Genomic DNA, 26,908 nt, shown 5'->3' with positions numbered 1-26,908 from the left:
TGTTTCTTTCTTTTTTTTTTTAACTTTATTACTATCTTTGACTGACCTAAAATGAAGACATGTTGCTTTTAATTCCAAGAGTGGGTAATCTGGATTTATAATAAAATGTCAAAATCAACACTCAACTTCCTTCTGTGGAACACCAGCATTCTCCACTTCATTCCACCTCTCTGCCTTGCTCTTTCCTGTTTCATAACAGGCTTCTGCAGTTTTCAGAAGCTTCAGAGGTGGAAATGGTGACTGAGCTGCCCGAAGTTGGATTAGGCTCCCTCAGAACTGACTCCGTATTCACTGAAGCTTTCTGAAGACAAACTGAGGCCTCTCTGGGGTGCGGAGGTGAGGAGATTCCCGACGTCAGCGGCAGGGGTGCAGCGGGGCTGGGACGGCGTGGAGATGAGATCCGGTGACTTTTCCTGCCTTCCTTTTGCCTATAAGGAATCAAAGGGGACTGACGCAACATCCCTACCAGCTCCATACCCAGGGATGAGCTCTCCTTTTGTTTTCAGTATTAATAAGAGTTTTTATGGGCCTCAAATGAATCACCAGCCCATCTTCCCACTCAACAGCTTTTACTTCACAGAGAAGCAAGGGTTAAAACACCAATTACACAACAAATGGTAGACAAAAAAAAACATTACTTTCCAACATCTTGAAGTATTTTCTCAAGACATTAGAACTCCGTTATAAAAAAAGGGAGGAGATTAAAGGCGTGCGGATGGTGGCCAAGAAGGTAAAAGATAAAACGGAAGATGGACGTCCCTCGTTGCTGGAATTCCCACAGGCAATCTGAAAGCCTCAGATGAGAGGGGACCTCCAGGGGCATCGGTAGCTTTGGGCTCCACAGCTTCCAGTTTCCCCTGGCCCACAGGGCAAGGTGCCTGCTCCAGGAGCCGCCGGGGGCCAGGCGCTGGCTCAGCACGCGGCAGCTTCCAGGAGGCCTCCGGCGAGCGGCACTGCTGCCCGTGTCCCCCAGGTCACGCTCAGGTCCGACCCTCGCCCTGTGAGCCTACCGGGATCTCTGCAGACGCGGTTAGCGGAGATGAGGCCGAGCCTGACCCTAATCAATACGGGGGAGCCGGCCGCGTGGCGGCTGGGAGCGCGCTGCCGCAAGCCCAGGAGCGCCGGCCCGGGCCCTGCCCGGAACCCGCGGCGGGGACGGCGCCTCCCTCTGCGGGAAGCAGGGCCCCTCCGCACCGAGATGCTGGACTTGCAGCCGCCAGGCCCGCGAGAAGGTCACCTCCTGTCACTCCTGCCAGCTTGTCCATGGCGCTTTGTCACAGCAGCTCCAGCACACTACGCGGGTGACGGAGGGGACGGCGAGCACACGCGGCGTCGTCGGGGCCAGCAGGACTCGGTGGTGAGGAGCCCTGCCAGGCCCTTCTCCAGCCCCGAAGGACCGTGGCACGGCTGCCTCGGGCCCGGGGAGAGCTCACGGCGACAGGCGACGAAGCAGGCGGGCGGCAGGCCGGCTCGCGGGGCTGCTCTAGAGCAGGCCTCCTTCCTCTGAGGGGTGGAGAAGAGGCGGGAGGCAGCGGAGGGTGCCGAGCTGCCAACCAACACGGGCATGGCACTTCAGGCCCGAGGAGAGACAGCGCCCGCGAGGTGGGGGGACCGTGACGCTGTCTCTGCTCTGTGGCCGGCAAGTCCGAGCACAGTACATACGGGACCTAAATTTGCTGGAAGTTTCTGTTCCCACTGATCGAGGAAGATCATAGGGGTGAATCTGTTGCGACAGAGGCAACAAGGCCAAGTGCTGTCAGCAGGCAGGGTGGGTGAGGCCTTGCTTGTGAGGCGCTCTGTGAGGGGCGGGTAGTCTGCCTCTCTTCAAAACGGCCAATGACAGGAAATGCACCGCGTGGGAAAACACTCGCCTTCCATGGCAGAAAATCCTACCTGTTCCCTTCATGGGATAATGAGAAATGGCCACTGAGCGCCACACAGAGGGAAGGCAGCGTTAGGGTGAGAAAGAGGGCAGCCGAGGAGGGAGGGGAGGGGGCAGAGAACAACAGACAGGCACTCACTGAACTTGGCGGAAAAATGCTCCTGGTCAGGAAAGAACTGCTCTAAGTTGTGAGGCAGGAATGATTCCTGGGCTTCCCGGGATGAAACTGCTCTCAAAGTCATCCCCCCCACAATCAGCTTCTGGTATCAGGAATGACTGATAAGGAATATTCTGGTAGCTATAAGAGAGTATGAATAGATCGGCATTCATGATTTTTAAACAAATAACTTGAAATATTTCCTGTTACGTTTCTTTCACCAAAACCATAAATTCAAAAAGAATTCCATCTCTTCATCTCTTCACCACACAGAGCACTGGACATGCACGATATGGGTCCCCTCACCCTACCAGTACTTCGGGGAAAAAAGCAAGAAGGAAAGCTTAGAACCACAGGGCTTGGAGGGCGTGTGTCCACGGGAGCCTGAGCGCAGGCGTGGGGGGCGTGTGTCCACGGGCGCCTGAGCGCAGGCCTGGGGGCGTGTGTCCACGGGCACCTGAGCGCAGGCCTGGGGGCGTGTGTCCACGGGAGCCTGAGCGCAGGCGTGGGGGGTGTGTGTCCATGGGCGCCTGAGCGCAGGCCTGGGGGCGTGTGTCCACGGGCGCCTGAGCGCGGGCCTGGGGGCGTGTGTCCACGGGCGCCTGAGCGCGGGCCTGGGGGCGTGTGTCCACGGGCGCCTGAGCGCGGGCCTGGGGGGCGTGTGTCCACGGGCGCCTGAAAGCGGGCTCGGGGGGCGTGTCCACGGGAGCCTGAGCGCAGGCGTGGGGGGCGTGTGTCCACGGGCGCCTGAGCGCAGGCGTGGGGGCGTGTGTCCACGGGAGCCTGAGCGCAGGCGTGGGGGGCGTGTGTCCACGGGCGCCTGAGCGCAGGCCTGGGGGCGTGTGTCCACGGGAGCCTGAGCGCAGGCGTGGGGGGCGTGTGTCCACGGGCGCCTGAGCGCAGGCGTGGGGGGCGTGTCCACGGGCGCCTGAGCGCAGGCGTGGGGGGCGTGTGTCCACGGGCGCCTGAGCGCGGGCCTGGGGGGCGTGTGTCCACGGGCGCCTGAAAGCGGGCTCGGGGGGCGTGTCCACGGGAGCCTGAGCGCAGGCGTGGGGGGCGTGTGTCCATGGGCGCCTGAGCGCAGGCCTGGAGGGACGTGTGTCCAAGGGGTGTCTGCATATCTGAAGCACTGTTATGTTGAAGAACACTTACGTATTCCACCCAACTCTAATTAAAACACAGCTTGCACTCATAACTGATGCAGCCCTCTTTGTGTTTAGCTCTGATTTGGAGAGTAATTAAACTGTCAAAACACACTCCCTACTCTTTCCACTTGCCTGGAGTTAGCATCACTTAGGCCACTGCCATTACTGCAGGCTGACGGGTTCATTATGGGACTGACACAGCAGAACAGTCAGAAAACCCTGGGGGAATTCACCGCACAAGTACTGTCTGAAAGGAATAAAGGTCTATCTCCTGATGGATGGATGGAAGATGGAGAGTGGGGATGGATGGATGGTGGGTGGATGGGTGGACAGATGGATAGACTGATGGATGGATGGACGGATGGACAGATGGAGAGACAGGCAAATGGAATGGGGTGTGGGTGGGTGGATGGATGGGTGGACAGACGGATGGAAAGACAGAAGATGGATAGATGAATGGAAGGATGGATGGACAGATGGAGAGACAGATGGGTAGATGGAGAGCCTGCATGGATGGATGGATGGATGGGTGGGTGGATGGATGGATGGATGGATGGATGGATGGATGGATGGATAGATGGACAGATGGAGAGACTAGATCGATGGATGGTAGGTGGATGGACAAACGGATGAACAGATGGAGAAAGACCAGAGGGATGGATGGTGGGTGGATGGATGGATGGAAGGAATGATAAGGCAAATGTGGCAAAATGCTAAAAGCTGGTAGATCTGGTATCTGGGTGGGGTGTTATACTAGAGCTCTCTGTATGGGTTTTGTATTATTTTTGCAACTGTCCTGTCAGTTTGAAATTATTTGAAAATAAAAAGTTTAAGAATGAAAAAAAATTAAGTGCTGAAATTTTTTAAAAATCTATCTCCCAATGGGAATGCCCCATCTACTTTCAAGTGTTTTTTAAAATCACCATTGTCACATTAAAGGAAAACCTTTTTAACGAAAACCTATGTCATGCTAACACAGTCTGTCCGGCATTTGGTCCCTTGCAATCGTGGCGTCCACGGGAAGTGCTGCGGGCGGCTCTTGGGCCCAGCGCGGCTCTGCGGTGGGTTTACCACGTAGTTACAGCCTTCCTCGCGATGACTGCCACCTTCAGAGGCCACACGCTCGTCCAGAGACACTCCGCAGCCACCTTTTCCTTGACGTCCCCTCAGCCCACCTCCCCACCGACACCCCAGCAGCTGAGCCCCTCCCTGCGCAGCAGCGCAGCCCCTCCCAGAACGCAGCCCCCTGACCTGACCCTCAGCTGCGCCCTCACCTGGCTCCCGTGGGTCTCCGGGCTCCCCGCCCCGTCCCTCCGCACCCGTAACCTGGTCCTTACCGAGTCCTTCACGTACCTGGGCGGCAGCTCACACGCAGCGCCTCCGCAGCAGCAGCGCGCGCTGTTTGGCCGACGCTTCTAAAGGCATGGGTGCCCGAGCCCCCTTCCCTCCACCCGAGGGCTCCAGGACGGCGCGGGCGCAGCTGGGGGTGCTCCAGGGGTGCCCAGACCCCTGCAGGAGCTCTGACTTTCTCTTGCTGCACTCGCCCCCTCTGCACGTGAGAGCCAGGAGGAGAACTTCCTTCCTGCCGTTTCCTTTTGTAGCTCGAGTGCTGAGGCCTCACAGAACTCGGGCCTCCCGACTCCCGGGGCCCCTCCTGGTTCCCTGGACGAGGGCTGCTCAGCTCTCCTTTCTGCCTTCCTCCTCACGCTCCTCGCCAAGCCCCGAGGCCCACCTGGGCGCGGAAGCAGCCCGGCGACCCTGCGCCAGCAGCTCCGGCCTCGCTGCCTTTGGGTTCTGGGCTGGGCCGCACCTCACCTCTCCGGCGCCTCGACCCCCAACCCTGGCTCTATCAGTCCTTTCCCCCCACTCGCCACCCTGCCGGGTCCCCTAGAACCACGCGCTGCCCACCCGCTCCCGCCCCTAGTGTGGAGGCTCCCGCGCAGTGCGCAGGCCCTAGGCTCCTCTGTGCTCGGCGGGCACGGCTGGCGCACCGCTGGGTGCCCTCTGCACACCAGGACGGCACCTGCATGGGAGGACGCGCCGCTACCTGCCCGCCCGGCACTGGTGGGAGCGGGTCCTCCCGAGCAGCTGCCTTCTTGCCTTCATCCAGATGCAATGCTCAGCAGGGTCCCCTCCGCTCCGGGGATGGCAGGAGAGGAATGCCGCCAGCACACCCACAAGCCCGCACCCCCCAGGCCGACCCCCGCCCCCAGCACTCGGTGCCCGCCCCAGGGCTGACATCTGTCCCGTTTGCTAACGAGAGCGCACCTGGCTCCTCTTGCTAGACTCCAAGCTCGACATGGCACTCTTCACACGCCCATCCCGCCCCAAGACGCGGGATCTCCACAAACTTTCACGCAGGATGCACTCCGCCAGGGCGTCGGGAGGGAACCCAGCACCTCAGAACCCGGCAACCACTTAGAAACTGGCGAGCCCCCCACCCCAACGTGACTATCTCTAAAGAGTCAAATCAAAGCAATGACAAGCTTCGAGCTGCTAACTCACCACACAGCCCTGGATTCTGCAGTGAAATTAAGGAAACTAGACTCTGGTACAAAGCAAGCCTTATTTTCCTAAGACACACTGGTCTATTTTGGGACCGACTATTTCATGCTTGCTTCAGGCCTGTGAGAGGCACCAACGTGGAAAGGTGATGGCAAATTCAATCTGCATTTTGGCTGCAGAAACAGTGAGCTGGTGCAAGCAGCAGCGGCCTCACGGGAGGGCAGAGGCCCAAGGGGGCCTCCCCCGGCTGGGCCGCTTTTCCCGCCCGGGCCCTGGGCTCCTAGCCATGGGGGTCTCCTCTCTGGCACCGTAGTGAGGGGCTGGCTCAGACCGCGCTGGCCGTTGGCCGCCCCTTCTGGTAAGAGTCCTTCCCCGAGGGCGAGAAGGGCCGGCGGCTGCTCTGCTCCTCAAAGCAGAGCCCCTGCCGGCTTCTCCGCGCTGTTTTCAGGGGTTCACAGGGGTGTTACTCGCTGTCCCTCCTGCCGACAGTGTCTCATTTATCCACTTTCAAAAGGCTCCTCCGCTCGGCCCTGCGTGCGGGCAGGGGCTGCTACGCCTAACAGCAGCTGGGCCGGGCGTCCTGCCTCCCGATCCACCCCCCAGGCCAGGCCAGGCTGCCTGGCCCGGTCCCTGGCATCGGGGATGTGCCTTCCACAGCCCTCCGCAGGGCTGGTGGCCACGTTTGCTTGTGAGACTGCAGCGCGACCACGCGTGGGGCAGAGCGCACGGTCCACGAAAGGGCGGTGAGGGCCGAGACCCAGGCTGGGCGCCATGCCCTGGCCAGAATGCTGAGATGCCCGTGGAACCTTCCCAAGGAAGCACACGGCCTGGCCGGCGAGGCGGGCGTAACCACGATCCGCTGACTCTCCCGAGTCTAGAGGAGCCGAAAGCCATAGGCCCTGACACTCGCGCAGCGTCTAGGGTGTTCTGCATCTGTGCGCTGCAGGGGCCAGAGGGCAGGGGGCTGCCACTTCCCACACTGAAGACCCACAGAAGAAAGGCACAAAAAGACAAAACTCTTTAGTCTTTGCAATTGACCCTTTGCCCCAATCTGTCTCCAACCTGATTTTAAAAAACCACCAAAGGACTGAAATCTGACTAATCCCGTCGAGTGCCAATTTAACCCCAAATCTGTCCTTCTCCCTAGGACAAGAGCCCATCTGAAATGCTCCGTATTTCCAAATAAGAAAGGACAAATTCCACTTCCGTATAAAAGTGGAACAAAGCCCAGGTGGAGAAGTCTAAGGCGCAATCCCCCGAATGCTGGTGGAAGATCCCTACTCAGATCTTTCTGAGTAACGCTTACAAACTAATAAATACGATCATTTTAAAAGGAAAAGCCTGCAGAGTATCTAGTGGCAGAAAACTAGAAGAAAGAATAACACTTGGCCAGCTCTTCTCAAGTCTTGAGAACAGCACGTACGCATGGGACAAGGAGAGAGCACACTCTTACACAACCCCCTATCTCTCTTAAAACCAAGGCCAGCCCTCTTCCTAGAATTCTGACCGTTCGCTCCATCGACAGCAAGCCCCCAGCCTCCCAGGGGAGGGTGAGTCCCCGGGAGGGGCACTCCTGCTCGCCAGCCTCGCCATGCCCCCGGCGGGAGGGGGCAGGCAACATGCTGCCTTCTGGGGCACCTGCGCCCTGCAGAGGAAGGGGAAGCCCCTCACGAGTGACGTGTGACCAGGGACCCAGACGCCTGAATGCACGAGTTGACGTCACTCGCGACGGCCTCTGCGGGGTCGGTTTTCAGCCAGCAGGGTTTCACACGAAACGCACAACGGCTAATCCTCTTTGCCTCTCGGACATCACTTTGGGTGCCTTTAAATTAGCCAAAGAAGCTCGTGCCAAATACCCACAGCAGCACTGCTCGTAAGTCCCAGCACAGGAGGAAATGCTGTCATATTGGGGATTGACCGCATCAATCAGTAAAGATGAAAACAACCAACCAACAGGAAGAGAATGACTAAAATGACCATTTAGTAGCACAATTAGCATGCAGTCCCCAGGCAGTAAGAAAGGCGGGGATGCTACTGTTTCTACGGGAAAATTTATACAGTAGTCTTGAAGGGAAAAGGCAGGAAGCAATAACGTGCACATACCAACTGCACGCATGTCCACGCCCGGCCCCCCAGGATGGGCAGGGCCGGCGGCACCGCCCTCCTCACCAGCACCGCCCCCAGCCTTGCCCAGCACCACGCCTGGCCCCCCAGGACGGGCAGGGCCGGCGGCACCGCCCTCCTCACCAGCACCGCCCCCAGCCTTGCCCAGCACCACGCCTGGCCCCCCAGGACGGGCAGGGCCGGCGGCACCGCCCTCCTCACCAGCACCGCCCCCAGCCTTGCCCAGCACCACGCCTGGCCCCCCAGGACGGGCAGGGCCGGCGGCACCGCCCTCCTCACCAGCACCGCCCCCAGCCTTGCCCAGCACCACGCCTGGCCCCCCAGGACGGGCAGGGCCGGAGGCACCGCCCTCCTCACCAGCAGGGCCAGTGAATGACGCCCCCGGCCTCGCCCAGCACCACGCCCGGCCCCCCAGACGCCGGCTCGCCCAGCACCCGGGGCCTGCCCAGCCACGGGGTGCTGAGGGGGGGGCTGACCTGGCGCGGAGTTGGGGGGCTGCCTGGTGTAGGACACGCTGAAGGCCGGCTCCTCGATCAGCGGCGGGGGGTACATGCGCCTCCGGATGAAGAAGCCTGCGCCGCAGCAGAAGAGCACGCCCATCATGAGGAGGAACCTGGGCGAGAGCAGAAACGTCAGGGCTGGGGCGCAGCGCGCGGGGGGCAGGCGTGGGGGCGCGGATGGCGGCGGGTAGATGAGGTCCGCAGTCGTGAGGGATGCAGGCCGGAGGAGCTCACACGTGGAGGGCATAGACAGAGGGCGCTGGGCAGACGGGGGCGCCGGCGTGCGGGTGCAGCGGGCATTCCAGCAGACCCGAGGTGCCGGTGTGAGGGGTGCAGGCATGCGGGGAGTAGGTGGGGGGGCGTGGACAGAGGGCGCGGACCAGACAGAGGTGCAGACCCGAGGGCCAGCCCTGGCGTGCAGCGCTCCCGCTGGCACGCACCGGCCCTGAATGGGTGGTTCGGCTGTGGGCTCTGCTGCCAGGCTCCCGCCGTGGCATGTGGCCCTGCCTGGGCTGTTTGTCCAGGACCCGGGTGGACCAGGCAGGCACTTCTGGGTGGTTTGCCAGGACCCGGGTGGACCAGGCAGGCACTTCTGGGCGGTTTGCCAGGACCCCAGGTGGACCAGGCAGGCACTTCTGGGTGGTTTGCCCAGGACCCCAGGTGGACCAGGCAGGCACTTCTGGGTGGTTTGCCCAGGACCCTGGTGGACCAGGCAGGCACTTCTGCGTGGTTTGTCCAGGACCCTGGTGGACCAGGCAGGCACTTCTGGGCAGTCCCTCGGTCGATGCCACTCACGGAAGCACCCTATGTGAGCTCTGTCTCCGACTGCCCCAGCAGGCTGGCTGGGTTGGGATGGGTGCCGTGGCTTCCCCGCCTCTGACCTCTGCTCAGAGGCAAACAGCACACGCCCCGGGGCCTCCTGGACGCACGGCTCAGCCGGCCTGTGGCTTGCCATCTGTTTCCCCAGGGTGCCCCTCTTCAAACAACTAGGCTGTGCCCGGGTCTCCTTCCTAACAGCTGCCTCTTCACTCTGGAAACACCCATAAAGAAACAGAGCCGCCCCTTCTCGAGCACGGGTGGGGGGGGGGAGGAACTGCAGGAACAGAAAGGAGGCACTTACGATAAGAGAAGAGCTGCGGGTGCAGAACCCCCGGCTCTCAGGACTGCAGGGCGTTCTCCTGCCAAGACCCAAGGTCGAATGGACGCAATGCGCCCCAACAACAGCACCTGTGCCCTGCCACTCAAGACTCACAGCGACTGCGGCACAATGGCACGAACAGCTCGCATTTGCCCTGGAGAGAGGGGAGCCCCTCTGAGAAGATCCACGTTGACTGCCCTGCACCGACACAGCCAGGAAATTCTCTGAACAAAAATTATGCCGGGACTCTGGAAACCTGCCAGAACCTTCCCATGATGCCCAAACTCTGTGTGGGTGGCAGACGGCCTTGGGAAGGGTGAGGCCACCCCGCAGCGGACTGTCACGACCAAAGGCACTCGAGCACGCTTAAGGGAAATTTCAGGAAAGGAGGTGGCAACGCCTGTGGGAAGACTTTAACTCCAGCTCATCAGTGCGTCGTTAACTGCAGGTTCCATCAGACAAGTCTCGCCTGGACAGCTGTGGCTCCTGAGCAGGAACGACCGGGAAAGGGCTACGCTGCGGCCTTCTGGTCTGCCCTGCAGTCGCCATCCCCCACGAGCACCTGCCGTGCCCAGCACCATGCCGGGCTAAGGCGGGCCTCACCCCTGCCCTGACCCAACCACAAGGCTGCAAGGCTAAGCACCAAAAAATAAAGCAAAGCGTGGGGCAGGAGGCCTAACAAGGGCATGTCAGGGTGGGGAGAGCAGGAAGGCTTCTTCAGAGAACCCCTGAGCTGATGGCGAGGCGAGCTGTCCAAGGGAAGGAAGGAGCCCGCTGGGTGGCCCGCCAAGGCGTAGGCAGGCGCGCTCGGTGAGCAGGAGGGCGGGGGCGCCTGCATGGCTGGAGATGGGGGAACAGGGAGGCGGAGGAGGGTGAGGGCGGGTCAGGGGCTGGCAAGGAAGTGCTGCAACTCTGCACGTTAAGCGTGCTGGATCGTGGAGGACACCAGCTCCCCAGGTGGGCTCCACGATGAGGGGACGTTTGCAGCTGGATCCACTGTGGCCGCCGGCCGGAGCCGTTCGCACACACAGCCTCAAGGCGCAGGGGTGCGTCTTCTCAAACATGCCACTGGTCAAGACCCGTCCCTGGACTGAAACCCTCGGAAGCCACTTAGGACCTTGGGCTCTTCCCTGCGACGAGCCCAGCGCTGGTCTACACCATCCAGCGCTGGCCTACACCATCCAGCGCTGGTCTACACCATCCAGCGCTGGTGTACACCATCCAGCGGAGCCTCACGGACGGCTCTGCGGAGTCCCGGGGGACAGGCCCGCGGGCAGCTCACCCCAGCCCGGCAGGGAGAGGCACAGGGCAGCGACAACGGGCAAGCCGGGCGCCCGGCCCCCGATTCTGGCCCTACTGCAGCACCAGCCTGAGGAGCACAGAGGCGCTGGCAAGGGGAGGGGGCGAGCTTATTAAGGAAGGGGAGGAAGCTCAGCCAGGGGGAGAGGGGGAGGAGAACGGCTCCAGGGCTGAGCGGCAGGCCGAGCTCACGCGTCCCCTCTCCTTGCCAAGTAGCTTTGGGAGCTTTCCAGGGACTAAGAGAAGCAAGCGTTTGTGCCTCTTCTGTGGTCACAAGTATTTCATTTTTTCTGGTGATCCAATTCTTTTTTCACTGCCCCCAGGCTTAGCAGAGCCCCTAATTCAGAACCCAGCAGCCCGCCTGCCCCCAGGCCTCCCGCAGCACCGACCCCTGGCAGCTCTGGCAAGTCGTCTTTATTTTCAGGAGGGCTCCCAGAGTCTCGTCACACTCTAGACCTCCCCAGCCTGTTTCTGAACCCTTGCAGGAGTCACACCTTCCGACCACAAGGCCCCACGAGGGGAAGGCCTGCAGGAAAGCATGCCCTGTGGTCAGGCAGAGCTCTGAGACGCCAGCTCCTCCTGGTCCTTCTCTCCTCCCCTTCACTTGAATGTAGACAGAGCTGTGTACACTCCGCATCTTAGGCTAAAGGAATTCATCTTCTGGGGAGGTTTTGGCACCAGCAACTCTGGGGCGGGGAGAAGCTGGATGCCAGCACCCGGTTGTTTAGAGGAGCTCCAGAAGCTGGGGTCCCCCACAGCCTAGGGGAGCCTGGCCAGGGACAGGGGTGTAACTGCTGAGTCCCCATCTCCAAGTGCCCAATGCCCATTCAAGGAGGGAGTGATGTGACAGACAGGAGGCGTTGCAACTGAAAGAAACCTACGTGGAAGTATTATATGTTCAAGGAACAGGACGTACACACCTACTCTCAAATGCTCAGAAACCAGATCAACTGAGAGATGACTGGCAAAGAGACATGACAGCTAGCTAGCTGGAATGAAAGAATAATAACGGTATGGCAAATGTGGCAACATGTTAAAATTGGTGAGCCTGGGTCCCTGCGTGGTGGCATGTTGGAGTTCTCTGTATGGATTTGTATTATTTTTTGCAGCTGTCCTGTAAGTTTGAAATTATTTCAGTACAAAAGTTTAAAGAAAAAAAAGATAAAAGAAACCTAGGGAACTTGGCCTGTAGACTCTCCAGTGACTGGTGGTTTCCTTAATCAGACACTGGGGGCAGCTGTCGGAGGGAAAGGCATTCAAGCACTCGGGCAGCTGCTGAACAGTGCTCAGCAGCGATCTCAAGACCTTTAAGCAGCGGTCAAGTCAGAACCTTAAAATCCAAAGAGCTGGAAGTCTCGAAGACCCTGACGTCCCAACCCGTGGTGGAGTGTGCCTTGATGATATCACCACCCAAGGGGTTACGTCCAGGGGGAGCAGAGAGTGGTGGGGCAAGGAAGTCTCTTTGGGTTTTAAATAAATCCTTTTCCACACATGCTCTGCCATCTTGGTCATCTGAATTAGTATCTATTATCTACAAAATCATAAATTCTCAGAAAGGCACCCCCCAGCTGGCATCCTCTGAGGATCCAGTCCACCACGTGAGGTTCCTCGCGGTAATCATTAAACGTTTAATGGAGCTCTGCGTGCCCACCCTTCCTGGATGCCTGCACCACTCCCTGTACCCTCTCAAGACCCTACTCAAATGCCCCTGGGTAGAGCTGGAAGATGGACAAAGGATGCTGGATGCTGATCCTGAGAGTTAAGAATGAGCTGACACGTGGGAACGGAGATTTCCAGGCAAGAGACACTTGACCGCAAGTCTCGTTGATTCGCTGGCGCGTCTCTGATCCTTCCAGTCGGCCGCAGCTCCGTTTCAGTAACGAGCTGAAGAAGGGGCTGCTCTCCACCCCTCACCGTTCCACAAGGATAACTCTTCTTCCCCAGCCAAAAGCTCATGGAAATGGGGACGAGTTTCCTGCGCTGTGAGAGCTCGGCTGCTTTCCAGGGAGCCAACCCAAGCACACGGGTGCCGTGCCCTTGACCAAGGCTGCCCCCGTCCAGTGATCCCAGGTGCTTTCTCTGAGGCTGTCTCAGTACGGTGCTGGTGGAGCCCTGGGGCCAGGGCTTCGTGGAGAAAGGCACTGAGAGCAAGGAGAGAACCTACCAGAAGTACCAGAGCCTCTGTATGGAGAGGGCCCGCACGCAGCATCTCGAGCCGCAGCAGTCCTCGTAGGAGCGGCATCTGCAGGAGAGAAGGCACAGGTGTCACTCTCTGAAATGCAAAGGAAGCTGGCGAGTGGTCTGGCTTGGACTTGTTTACTTGTTCCCGGGGGGCTGCGGGGGTGAGGCAGAGGGCAGGGCAGCCACCACGGTGCTTCATGAAGCCCCTGGAGCTGACCACTGTCCTTCGGTTGCGGCGATGGCACGGCCAACGGGAGTCAAAGGTGCATGCACCCACCACCTCACGTCCAAAGGCAGGCATCAAAGCCACCGGCCCACAACAGAGGGAGCGCTAAACAGACTGGCGCGCCACTGATTCTCGCTCAGCCTTTGATCCCTTCCTGTGGCCAAAAGGTGGAAAACCTCACAAACAAGGCCACAGGTTGAAAACGGAGGTTTTCAAGTCAGGCAACTTGGCACTTGAGTCCTCGAATTGCACCTCACTAGCTGTGGCATTTCTGGCAAGTTCTCTAACCTCTGTGAACCTCACAGTGTACCAGAAAATGGGGGCAGGCAGGACCCCTTCCAGTGCCATTTCAGGTTGTAGAATCCCTTATGGAAAGTACCGAGAGCAACTGGCACTGGTCAGTGCCCGCCGCCCTCAACACATACCCCAATGCCGTGGGAGGCCTCAGGGTCCCGGGCGGGGGACCCGCTCAGGGACACGGTCGGCAGTCGTTCTTCACCCAGAAGGGCTGAGGGAGAAAGGCCTGCGCCCAGGGGGGACTCAGCACAGGCCTCTGATGAGTCAGCTTGGCTCCACCAGTATTTTTGCTCTTCCTCAACCCCGTTTCCCTTTTGAAAAGGGAAAATGCTGTGACAGCTCACGCCCTTTTGTTCCACACTTGGGTATTTCCAGAGGATGCTTTCATGAAAGCGATTTGAGTCTCAGGGCATGAATGAAGGGGGATGTTTCTCAGTTACACCAAATGACCACATAATTATGATTGAGGTTCCTGCCAGTTCTCTTCTTTAAAAAGAAATTGGGAGAAATATATAATTCAATCCAAGACCCTGGGCACTGAATTTGTACATTCTTCCCATACAAACAGGCTTATTTTATGTTGAAAAAGGTATAAAGGGGAGCAGGCGTAGCTCAGTGGTTGAGTGCCCACTTCCCATGCACAAGGTCCTGGGTTCATTCTCTGGTACCTCCTAAAAAAAGTAACATTTGGAAAGTGGATGTGGCTCAAGCAGTTAGGCACCTGTCTACCACGGAGGTCTTGGGTTCAGCTCCTGGTGCCTCCGAAAGAAAACAAGCAAGACAGTGAGCTGACGTAACAGGCAGGCACAGCAAGGAGACACAACAAGATGACACAGTGAAATGACCCAATGAAGAGACACTGTGAGGAAACACAGTAAGAGACACAACAAGCAGGAAGCAGCGGTGGCTCAAGTGATTGGGTGCCTCCTTCCCACATGGGAGGTCCCAGATTTGGCTCCTAATACCTCCTGAAAAGAAGACAAATAGGAAAATAACTCCCTGGAAAATATTTAGTTATGAAGAATGGACCTCAGCAGAGCCACGCTCCAGCCTGGTTCTCCCTGGTTTTTCAACCTTGGCAGCTCACTAAGCCTCTAAGGGGTTGATGCTACCTCTCATAAAACACCCAGTGAACCACTTCAGCTAAGTTGTCTATCACTTAAAAGACACACTGAGTTGAGAGACGCACCACATGCACACTCCATTTCACCTCCAGACTAGGAGACTTTTTCAACCTCACCCTTCCATGGCCCACAAATATGGTGTCTTAAGTTGTTAGGATTTCTGTTTTTTTTTTCCAGGAGGTACCGAGGATTGAACCCCAGACCTTGTACGTGTGAAGCAGGCGCTCAACCACTGGGCTACACCTGCTCCATGCTTTCGATTAGATGCTCCCAAAAGCTAATGACATTTGCCTGTTAAACATGTTTGATGCAACGTCTAGCACAGCCACGGAAACATGTGCCTAAAAATGCTGCTGGTCGTCACCACCCAGTGGGCGTCCACTGAGAAGATTCGAGGAGCTGGGCTGTGCGGGGTTCCGAGGTGGGCCATCCACACTCAGGCAGAAGTCCCAGGCAGTGGAGGAGCTTTATGTCTAGGGGAGGGAGACAAGCGATGAGGAAAACACATGCTGGTGGTCACCTGTTGCACGATGGCAAAGAGCCAGGCGCGGCAGGCTGAGCCCGGGGTGGGGGGGCAAGTAAGAGAGTGTTAAGCTGGTGTTTGGGGCTGACCCAACGACAAGGGCGTTTGAGCAGGGACCCGAGGGAGCTGCCAAGTTGTGTAGGTTCCGAGGCCGGGCCACAGGCTCGGTCTGGGCTCCCAGGTCCTGCACTGGACTTGGAGATGAGTGCTTGGGCACGGGCCGTATCCCACAGGGCAGAGCCGAAGCTGACCCTTCTCCTCAAGAACACTGTTTTTGTTTTTTGTAACAAAATTTTTTCATTTTTTGGTGGCCTCAACTTTGTTTCTTTATTAGAGATACTGCATGTTTACAGAAAACCCAGGCATAAAATGCAGAGTTCCCATATGCCATCCAATTATTAACTCCTTGCAGTTGTGTGGTACCTTTACACACCTGATGAAAGAACATTATTACTTTTTCTACTCTAGAATCACCCGTTAACATTTAATTGTCAAGTCACTTTAGTCTCGTTTAATCTGGAAAAGGCTCAAAGAAATTTCTTTTGGGACCTTGACCCTTTTTAAGAATGTCCCTCAAGGGAAGCAGACTTAGCCTAATGGATAGGGCGTCTGTCTACCACACGGGAGTTCCCTGGTTCAAACCCCGGGCCTCCTTGACCTGTGTGGAGCAGGCCCACGCACAGTGCTGATGCGCGCAAGCGCAAGGAGTGCCCTGCCACGCAGGGGTGTCCCCCGCGTAGGGGAGCCCCACGCGCAAGGAGTGCGCCCCATAAGCAGAGCTGCCCAGCGCAAAAGAAAGTGCAGCCTGCCCAGGAATGGTGCCACACACACGGAGAGCTGACGCCAACAAAAAGAAACACCAATTCCTGTGCCGCTGATGAGGATAGAAGCGGTTACAGAAGAACACACAGTGAATGGACACAGAGAGCAGACAACTGGGGGGGGAGTGGGGGTGGAGAAATAAATAAAAAATAAATCTTAAAAAAAAAAAGTCCCTCAAAAAATTTTTTCAGCTGTTTTATACACACACCATGCCATCCATCCAAAGTGTACAATCGATGTTTCTCAGTCGTTTTAACCATTATTAAATGTTCATTTGGGTGAGAGTAATTGACAATTTTGCGCTACCATCACCACCATCTATTGCCAAAGCTTAGTCGTCCCCCCGAAGAGAACCTGTGCTCGCTCGGCAGAACTCCACTCCCCTCCTCCCAGCCTTGGCGGCTGACCTCTACTCTGCTTTCTGTTCCAGTGCATTTGCTGAGGCTGGATATTTCAGGAGCGGCATCACAAGGCTGGTCCTTCAGTGTCTGCTATTTCACTTAGCCTAACGCGGTCGGGGCTCAAACAGCTGAACGTCATCTCTCTTCTGGTTCAAACTGTTCCACTGCACGGAGGGCCACATTTCACCTAGGATTTTAATGGTCTTGGTTGTGCTGCACATGTGAGTGCATATGTGTGGAGAAGCGAGAGGATTCAAGAGAAAGAATGTCTTGCTTTTAGAGCAGGTGAAGTCGGATGATTTAATACCAAAAAAAAAAGGGACTGTTTCCTACCATGAAGTTTTCAGTTTCAAGAGTTGGCACTTAGGCTAAATTTGTGAAGGACGTGATGATGGGGCTGCTAGGGTCCTACGATGGCCCCCAAGGTTCCCTCCTCTGGTGCCTGGGACGGCCACCTCTCCCCTTGAGAGAGGAGGGTACAAATGGTGCCGGGTCAGCCATGGTGACTGCGGATGGTACATGCGGTGGTGTGTCAGGTGCGTCTCTACCGCAGCAGACGCGAGTCCCCTGCTGGCCCTCAGGAGTCAGCTGCCGTGTCATGAGTGGGCTGCCTGGCTATACACGACGGCGTTCTCCAGAAGCTGAGAGCAAGCGCGGGCTCCCCGGAAGGGAACAAGAGGCTCTAGCCGATGGCCTCCAGGGCCAACGCCTGCCAGCAGGGTCAGATGGGAGCACAGCCCGGTGGGTGCTGACGGAGCTGGTGGAGCACAGCCCCAAGGCGCCAGGTCTTCTGAGCCACAGGGCCCACAAGTCGAGAAACGTGTGTTGTTCTGGGCCAGTGAGTTTGTGGTAATGTATTCCCTACCAGCAGAAAACTAACAGAGCCCAGGACAGAGGCTGCAGGTGCTGAGCGCGTCTACGCCCAGGTTACTCGGCTGCACAACGCCCCGCTCATGCCCAAAGCACCTCATGAGCGAGGCGTTATCAGCCCCAGGCTTGAAGCCTCGGGGATGTCCTGCCTGCTCCCAGCCAAGCATGGACTCGGCATCTGCAGCCTCTGATATTACTGATGAATTCCAAAAAGAAATATTGGATGGTGTTTGTAAGCTGGTCTTTTCCTCTGGGCATATGAGATTATACTGGATTCAGAGGCTTACTTGATTACTTAATCAAGTAAACCTCTTGTGTCAGTAGGACGTTGAGTCCCTGCCCCTTGGTGGGTGGGGACTCACAGATAAGAGGCATGGCAGAGGACAGTTGAGGGTTTTTGATGTTGGAGTTTTGATGTTGGGAGTTTGAAGCCTTAAACTGGAGCCCCAGGGAGAGAGACAGAGCTAACTGCCTGATGGAGAACAGTTGACCTTGTGGAGAAAACAGAGGAGCTGAGCCCAGAGGAGACCAGGAAGCCTGAACCCTGCAGACGTGGGCAGCCATCTCGCTCCAACACGTGACAATAGACTTTGGTGAGGGAAGTCACTTATGCTTTATGGCCTGGTATCTAAGCTCCTACCCCAAATACATACCCTTTATAAATCCAACCAGCTCCTGGTATTTTGCATCAGGGCACCTCTGGCTGACAAATACAGCGTGCATGAATACAATACCTTCGGTAGCCCTGCCCCTCTGGCAATGCTGAGCCGTTCTTTTTCATAGGGCCACCTTCTCTACTTCCCCTGGAGATGCCTCTTCTTCCTCAGGCACACTCTCCCAAGCAGCCAGGAACCAAGCATTACAGAGTGTGCTGTGACTGCACTCTAATGGAGGACAGCTTATGCTAAGGAACCAACTGGAAGGGACAAAAAGGGGTGCAGGGCAGTGGAGGAGAGACCAAGAAACACCAAGACGCTGGCGGGTTTGGGGAAGAACCAAAGGCTACAGAGAAGGAAGTCAATCCCAGGGCCAATCAACCATGGTAGCTGACAACTGATTCTAATTCTGCTTCTTTCACCCCCTGGGAGTTCTGGGCCGCCACTGGCCCAAGTGCCCCGACTGTCAGTCACTTCCTGCTGTCAAGGGTGCAGGCTTTAGTCCCAAGCCTTCTGCCGGAGGGACGTGGATGGAGTCCTGGGTCTGGCCAGGGCTATCTTTGCCCCAAATGGTACTAACAAATGTTCTGCGAGCATCCAACTCTAGGAGGCAGGACTCCATGGAGTTCCTCCCCAGTGGGAATGGCCCCTGCTTCCCTGCCTCAGCTGTGGTGGTGCTGAGATGAAGGCGGTGGCTGGGGAAGAGGTGAAACAGGGCACTGAGGAGGAGACAAGCGGGGGAGGCTGAGCAGGAAGTGATGGGGAGGCTGAGGGGGAGGAGATGGGGGCCAAAGGGGAGGTTAGCGGGGGAGGCTGAGGGGGAGGTGACAGGGGGTGGCTGCAAAGGAGGTAAAAGGGGGGGCTGAGGAGGAAGTGAAAGGGGGTGGGGAAGGCTGAGGAAGATGTAAAAGGGGTAGCTGAGGAGGAGGTGATGGGGGTCTGAGGAGGAGGTCATGGGGGTCTGAGGAGGAGGTGACGGGGCACTGAGGAGGTGATGGGGGTTGAGGAGGTGAGTGGGGAGCTGAGGAGGAGGTAACAGGGACTGAGGAAGAGGGGAAAGGGAGGCTGATGGGGAGGTGACAGGGGGCTGAGGAGGAAATGAAAGGGGGCTGAGGAGCAGGTGAGTAGGGAGGTGAGGAGGAGGTGATGGGGGGCTGAGGAGGAGGGGACGGGGGCTGAGAGGGAAGTGAAAGGGGTAGCCGAGGAGGAGGTGACAGGCTGAGGGTGGGATGGCAGCCACCGCGGCTCAGGGCACGCAGCCTGTATGCTTCCCAGCTGAGTGCCGCTGCTCCACTGCTCCGCCGCCCTGGGCGATTCCCTGTCTCTCTCTGGCTTACCCCTGCCTGCTTCCAGAGCTGCCTGGGCTCTTCTGGGCACCGCTGAGCTGGAGTACTTGGAGCCCATCCACATCTGGAAACCATGCACTTGGTATGAAAGAGGAAAGCAGGGAGACATCCCGTCACTGATTAACCTTTCAAGAGCGGGTCCAGCTAACAGGACGATCGGGACGCACTTGCTGCCCTGAAACCCAAGCCCACGTAGCACCTTTACTGTGTTCCAAGAGCAGTGGAGGCAAGACTTGCCTCACGCTCCGACACCTGTGTAGAGCTCGTCTAGCAGTCTGGGCTGGAGACACTGCATCTCAGACTGAGAACACGTCTGTCCTAAAGACCAGGAGCGTAATGGGCGCTGAGTCCTGATTCAAATCACTCTTACCAAGACTCACCGCCTCGGGGCTCTAGCTCACTCACCAGACCCAAGCTTGGAACATTTGCAGCAAACACACACTGTCAACTGGTTATCTGCTCTCGAAACCCAGGCTGTGGCCTCCACGCTCACCCTGAGCTGAAGGCCATTCGCTTCAAGCGTCCTTGTAGTACACATGAGCTTCTGCCTGCCTCCAATGAGAACGCTCACCGGGGGTGGGCCACGAGGGGGAGGGCGCGGGCCACGAAGAGGAGGGGGGCGGGCCACGAGGGGGAGGGTGTGGGCCACGAGGGGGGTGGGCGCGGGCCACGAAGAGGAGGGGGCGGGCCACGAAGGGGAGGGTGCGGGCCACTAAGAGGAGGGCGCGGGCCACAAGGAGGGTGTGGGCCACGAGGGGGAGGGTGCAACCACTCATGCTCGGATCTGCCACCCCTTGCTCTTTGCCTCTTTCTTCCAGTGAGCCTGCTGGTGAATTGGGGCCTAAATAAAGCACGCACCTGCTGACATGCCAAGCAGCTGCAACTGTAAAGAGAATGCCAAGTGTAGCGCTAGCTTAATTAAAAGGAGCAGTCAAGTCTAGCACACTAAATGAGCTCACCTTCCGATGCAGCAGCTCTCTGTGTGTAGAGCCCCAAGCCTCAAAATGGTACTGCTACCCCAAAAGCCCCGCAGGCCCAAGCCCGCAACCTCTACCGTTCTGATGCAGAATGGGCCAGGTGTTCTCTCCTCATTCCACTCTGTGTGTCAGCTGTACAGATTCCCAGACTCTCAGGAGAAAGAACAAGGATCACTCTTAAACAAATCCCCCCTTCAGCATTTCTAAGTATAGACCTTGGGTTGTGATCACATCACAAGACTGAAAGGAGCATTTAAGTGAGAGAAATGGATCTCTGGAACTGCTTTCTGTTAGCATTCATCTCTGCATTCTAGGAACCAAACGGAGAGTTCCTAAAAGGTCAGAGAACAATACAGAGATAAAATCAGGGTGTAAATGGTAGGCAGTGGGGTCCTTAGGTGCATAACATAAAAGGAAGCATATGTTTGGAAGATTTTGTGCTATAAGTTAGAAATATGTCTGTATTAGTCAGCCAAAGGGGTGCTGATGCGAAATAACAGAAATTGGTTGGTTTTTATAAAGGGTATTTATTGGGGGTAGGAGCTTACAGATACCAGGCCATAAAGCATAAGTTACTTCCCTCACCAACGTCTATTTTGGAGCAAGATGGCTGCCGACGTGTGAGAGGGTTCAGGCTCCCTGGGTTCCTCTGTTCCTAGGGCTTGCTTTTCTCTGGGTTCAAGGTTCCTTTCTTCCTGGGGCTGGCTTGTCTTTCCTCTGTGCGCTGACTTCACAGGGCTCCAGTTTAAATCTTCAGCATCAAACTCCAACATCAAATTCTCCAACATTAAAAACCCTCAACTCTGTCCTCTACCATGTCTTTTATCTGTGAGTCCCCAGCCACCAAGGGGTGGGGGCTCAAATCCCTAATCATAACTCAATCATGCCCAGGTACAGATCAGATTACAAGCATAATCCAATATTTCTTTTTGGAAATCATCAATTATATCAAACTGCTACAGTGTCATTAGGGTGATTAAATGCAAACATGGGGAAGCAGTTGTGGCTCAACTGATAGAGCATCTGCCTACCATATGGAGGGTCCAGGGTTCGATCCCCAGGGCCTCCTGACCCGTGTGCTGAGCTGGTCCACGTCCAGTGCTGCCATATGCAAGGAGTGCCATGCCACGCAGGGGTGCCCCTGTGTAGGGGTGCCCTATGTGCAAGGAGTGCACCCCACAAGGAGAGCCACCCTGCGTGAAAAAAGCACAGCCTGCCCAGGAGTGGCGCTGCACACACGGAAAGCTGATACAGCAAGATGATGCAACAAAAAAGAGACACACTTTCCCAGTGCCGCCAGATAATGCAAGTGGATGCAGAAGAACACACAGCGATGGACAGAGAGACTAGACAATGGGGGGAAGAGGAGAGAAATAAATAAATCTTTAAAAAAATGCAAATATAACAGGAGGGTCCCTTTTGGAATCTCCAGTCTTAGAAAGGGAATGTACAAACAAATGCTGAGCCCTTAAGGCAAACCAGGGGTCACAATCAGTTGGAGTTATAAAAAAGTGCTCCCATCAATTGTAACAAATGTATCAGGCTAATGCAAGACCTTACTAATAGGGTGGTACATAGGAACCCTGTATTTTAGGCATGACTTCTTTAATACATTTTTTTTTTTTTAACTTTAAAAGGAGTCTAAGAAGTGAGCATGTGTCAAGCTTATCACTCTCTACAAGGAAAGGGGTCTAGCCATTAGAGTTGTAGCTCCTGGGTCACACACTCTGAAAACTAGAAACAGATCATGTATCCAGGTCAGGAAAGAGCCAACTGTTGTAAAGTCACAAAATCTTTCTATTAAAAAAATACCCAACATCAACCTGTGAATAGATATACAAAACACAGTCTATCTATGCAAGGGAATATTATTTAGCCATAAAACTAACAATGTTTTGATACATGCCACAACATGGATGAACCTTGAAAAGCTCAAGTTAAGTAAAATAAGCCAGACACAGAAGGACAAATATTGTATGATCTCACTGTTACGAAATAATTAGAATAAGCAAACTTACAGAATCTAGAATATAGGTATGGGGAATGGGGTAGGGGTAGGGAATGGAAGTTAATGTTAAAATGGTACAGAGTTTCTACTTGGGGTGAATGGATGGTGGTAAGGGCGGTACAACACTGTGAACGTAAGTAACAGCACTGAATTATACATTTGAATGTGGCTAAAAAGGGGAAGTTTTAGTACAATCATACTCTTTTATCCAGTGTAACAAATGTACCACACAAATGCAAAGCATTAAAAACGGGGGTGGGGGCGGCGTTCTGAGAATTCTGTGTTTTCTGCATGACTGTTCTGTTAATCTACAACTTTTCTTTAAAAACAAACACAAAAAAATCATGCTACATATAAACTTTTCCATTTAGTGTCAAAAGGTAATTCGTTAGCATTTGTTTGTAATTGGTTATATTTAAACCTAGTCACAGAAAATCATGCCTGCACCCGATGGACAACTAAATATAAGCAAAATATAAAATGTTTGGGATGATACCTAAAGATAGACTTTGTGGGAGTTGTAATTTTTTGGTGTTAAAAATAACAGGGCGTGGCTTAAAAAAAAGAAAATTAAAGAAAATGTAAGCAAATTCTTGTCAACACCATTCCACTAAAAGGTCAATTCCCCCCTCCCTGACCCTGACTCACCTGCAAGGCTGAGTCTCGGAAGGCCACTTCCCCTGTATGTCCCTGCTGTAGACCATGCTCTCCTTCCTGTCCAGTCCCAACTGGCTTAGTTTGCCAGGTTGGTTGGTCTCTTCAATTAAACTACAGGTTCCCTGCTACCAGGACCTATCTCTTACCCTATTTGTATTATCATCTGTATCATCTGCAGCTCCCCCGCAGAGCTGTGGCAGGTGCTCCAAGGTGGCTTCTGGGTTAGAATCACGGAATTCCGGGGTTGTCAGAGAACCCAGGCTTGACAGGGTTGCCAGAGGTTGCCTTGAGAAACTGAGCTCCTTGTAAAAATGAAATCGGAGCTGTTCAAGGTTTCAGCAGAGAACTCCAAAGGGGAGGTGGGATTCTGGGGATGGGGCCAGGCCTGCCTGTGGGTCTCAGCCCACCCCCACGCCCTGCAGGAAGAGCCTAGAGAGTGTACATCCCACCCCCTTAGCCCCACGGCGGCGACCCCTCCCTGCTGAAGCTTCTCCAGCTGCACAGCTTCTCCAGCCCCTGGGCCGTGGCTGAGCATCCCACCCTTTCGGCGCCTGAAGGGGCTCTCGGGGTGCCCCAAGGCCTCTCTCCTCAGAGAAAGCATACCCTGTTTGGGTACAATCTTGGTTTCCATCACCAGAAAGAATTCCAGGTCACTCTCATTTCTACACTTACTGCAGCCTAAGACAATATTTAACTTTTTCAGCAGCCATAACAAAGTTTCTTTGAAATGAAACTTCTAAGCTTTTCTCAGTATGTCCTGTTTTTCCATCCTATCCTGGCAGAGCAAGATTTAGGGACCTAAATATAGGCTCTTATCCATACTGAACTTGAATCTTAGGAAATCTGGCCCATTGTTTCCCGTCCTCAGGAGCTTTATGGATCCGCATTCTGTCAATGGAAGCGTTCGCTTTTCTAAGTGGGATCTAGGAAGGCGGGCTGCTGCTCGTCCTTTGCGCTGCGATCCGTGGCAGATGACTCAGGGACCGTCGCAGCACGACACTGCCCGCTATCTCCATTGCCACGTCACGGAGCACAAGGCTTGGGGTTGAAAACTACGTCCCGACAGCGAAACTCCAAAACTGGAGCTCCTACGATCCTACGCAGGCCAGCACAGTGTGTGGAGGAAGGAGTAAAGAGGGACTGAGGGCGAGGGCCCCGCCCAGGTGAGGCTGGCCCCGCGGCCCAGGTGAGGCTGGCCCCGCGGCCCAGGTGGCTGCACGGAGGGGAGACAGTGTCAGGAGACGGTGGGCGTGGGCACCCAGCGGGCCCGCAGCCCAGCACCCAGCCAGACAACTGCTCAGCAGCTGTTTCAGACTCTGACCAATCTGTCCACCTGGATAAAAAGAAAGGGGAGGAAAATTTTACAGTATATGAGTTCTCTGTCAGTCAAGACACAAAGAAGGAGGAGCCCAGGCCTCTCCCTGCCATCTGTAAACAGGGCTGCTTCAGCAGGCCTTCCATGTTTCGTAACAGCAAAACGCCGAGGAGGGAGCCAAGCGCGAACCCCACGAGAGCCCTCCCTCCACCTATTTTATTAACCATAATTTTACAGGCCCACTCCCACGCCAGTGACGAATCCTCCTAACTGGCCTATTTATTTGGACCAGAACTCCGTATCTGTAACCTGAAATATCGAGCGATGAAATCCAGATTCATGTCCCCTCCCAGACCTCCAGGCCCGTCTCCCCTTGAAGACAACCTGGCTGGCTTTTGGGGGCAAACACAATTCAGTTCCACAGACACACCCCTGGAGGTTCTGTTCCGGATGACTCCCCAGGGCGCTGCACAGGGCCCCACCACTCCCACTGCCCTGGGGACGAGGCTCTTCCTGCCCTCCACAGTGTCCTGCAGGAGGGACTGCCAGGCTGAAGAGGCCCCCCTCGGGCCCGGTGGGGGGCGACTGCCCTCCAGGTATCTGTCAAGAAACGCCTTCTCAGATCTGCAGAACCACGAGACACTGTACTTGGAGGGCATACGGGATCTACAGAGGGGAACTTTACCTTTATTTCTGCTGCGGGAGAAAGCATTTCCATGCTTACTATAATAAAGCCTAAAACTAACAGACCATATGGGTTAGAGAGGCTCATTTCCTCCCATTTCAGCCCTTGAAGAGCTGCTGTCCGAGAGCGCAGCCACATCCAGAGCTGAGGTAAAATGGACTGAGAGGCTTTCATCTACTGTGGACTTCACTAACTCCAGGGTTTCTGAAATTCTATACTTGTGTTTTGGGGGGAGTTTTTCCTTTTCTCTTTTCAGTAAATTGTTGGTTATTTAAAATCAGTTCTATTCAACTGATTTTAAATACAAAATACACAGCACATAGAGTATATAATATAGAGTACTGAAAAATAGGGGTCTGACCCTGCTAGTTTCTGGTTGATTAAATGTGAAAAAAAAAAAAAAAAAAAAAAAAATTGGCCCAGAATAGTGAGGTAATATAGGAAATGAAAAAATCAAGGTCCTTCTATGACCTTGTAGGGTTTTAATCAGATAATAGAATTCTTATCGTTGAACTAACATAGGCATGACGAAAGCAGATAGAACGATATGTGTTTGGCCATGAGATCTAGACGGGAGACAGATGCTGGTAACCATTATCTCAGCTCTGCAAGCTTAGATTCAGGCTGACCCTGGCTTACTTTCTCTTTAACTTGAGCTGCTTACCTATTATCTCCATGCTCAGGACTCGGAAATTTATATTCTAGCTCTAGTCTCTGCAATTCTGTTCTGCAAGAATTTCAAACTCAAAGACAGGCGCAACTGACATTCCTATTTACCCTTTTGTTAAATCCTTCTTTAAATCTGCTTTTTTCCATGGCCTCATTGTCTGCTGAACCAGCAACCTCTGTTACCCGACTCCCTGTATCTCCACATCACGTCTTCTGAGAAGCACTTGGCAAACCCACTGCCTTGTTCCTCATGGCAGTTTCCCGTGTCAGACACTCCATGTTTTTCCTGACCACGGGCAGAGCCTCCTCACTTCTGCCCTCCACCTCCACCCAACGGCTGCACAGCTGCCAGCAGCCTGCCGAATGACCAGCCTGTAAGTATCATCCTGCTGTTTGTGGGATAAAGTCTCAACGCATCAAAGTCATTCAAGCCCCTTCTCACTGAGCTCCATCCTACCCGTTTTCTCTCATGTCCTGTGTGACAGTTAGGCTAATGTGGTAACTCGGCCAGGTAACTCTGCCCAGTTGTTTGGTCAAGCAAGCTCTGGGCTAACTGTAATACAAGGACATTTACAGACTTCAATCGTCAATGAGTTGATTCCATAGATGGCCAATTACATTTACAATCAACCAAGGATATTGCTGTTAGCAATGAGTGATGTCCTATCCAATCAGGTGAATGCCTGAAAAGGGGAAACGATTTCAGCGTTCAGAGAGAATGTCCAGCTCTACTGCAGACAGACAACATGTTCTGGAAACTCATTGAGGACCTTCACTGGAGCCCCTGGTTTGCAGCCTGCCTGTGGAATCTTGACTTGTGCATCCATGAGCATCCTCACGGCCACGTGAGAGAATTTTATAAAATCTCATTTACAGATATCTCCTGCTGGTTCTGTTTCCCTAGAGAGCCCTGACCAATACAGCTTGGTACCAGGAGCGGTTCTTGAGAAACAGAATCTTAAAAATAGGACTTCTGAAGTGGTTCCGGGAGTTCTGGGATTGGCTTTCTACTCTAACTGGACTCAAGGGTATTAATGACTTCCTTTCCAATAATCAAGAGGCCAGTTGACAGTTGACAATGGAGATACACAAAATATCACCACTGGATTCCACTACGTTCATGCTTACGAGAGGCCAGGATCTGGATGACGGTGTTTTTGATACCTTAATAGAGCTTTTGTGGAGTCAAAAGGTACAATGATGTTGGCTGGCTCTTCCTAAATACTCTGGATACAAAAGAAAGGGATGAGCTAAAGGCTTCAAATTTGCAACTTAAATGCTGCATGTGGGCTCTGAAAAGAAAATCTTGTTTCATGCAGCCACAGACTTGAGATCTCTGAAAACCAGGCTCATAGTCTCATTGCTAGAGTAGCAGAGTTACAAAGGAAACTAAAATCTCAA

The 26,908-nt window shown here is 54.9% G+C and overlaps 1 protein-coding gene across 2 annotated transcripts in view; it reads right to left on the bottom strand.

Annotated features, from left to right (window-relative positions):
- The window catches only part of VOPP1 (VOPP1 WW domain binding protein), a 125,002-nt gene that overhangs the window by 12,915 nt on the left and 85,179 nt on the right, over positions 1–26,908 (bottom strand). For both annotated transcript variants that reach the window (XM_058296576.2, XM_058296577.2), the window contains 2 exons: positions 12,915–12,992; positions 8,290–8,426 (listed from right to left, as the gene is read on the bottom strand). In XM_058296576.2, coding sequence (XP_058152559.1) covers positions 8,290–8,426; positions 12,915–12,992 — 215 coding nt within the window. The remainder of the gene's footprint in view (positions 1–8,289; positions 8,427–12,914; positions 12,993–26,908) is intronic.

Source organism: Dasypus novemcinctus, chromosome 5 (assembly GCF_030445035.2).
Source record: "Dasypus novemcinctus isolate mDasNov1 chromosome 5, mDasNov1.1.hap2, whole genome shotgun sequence".
NCBI classification, from domain to species: Eukaryota; Metazoa; Chordata; class Mammalia; order Cingulata; family Dasypodidae; genus Dasypus; species Dasypus novemcinctus.
The sequence above is the reverse complement of the archived record's forward strand: the minus strand, read 5'-3'. Positions and strand labels throughout refer to the sequence as shown.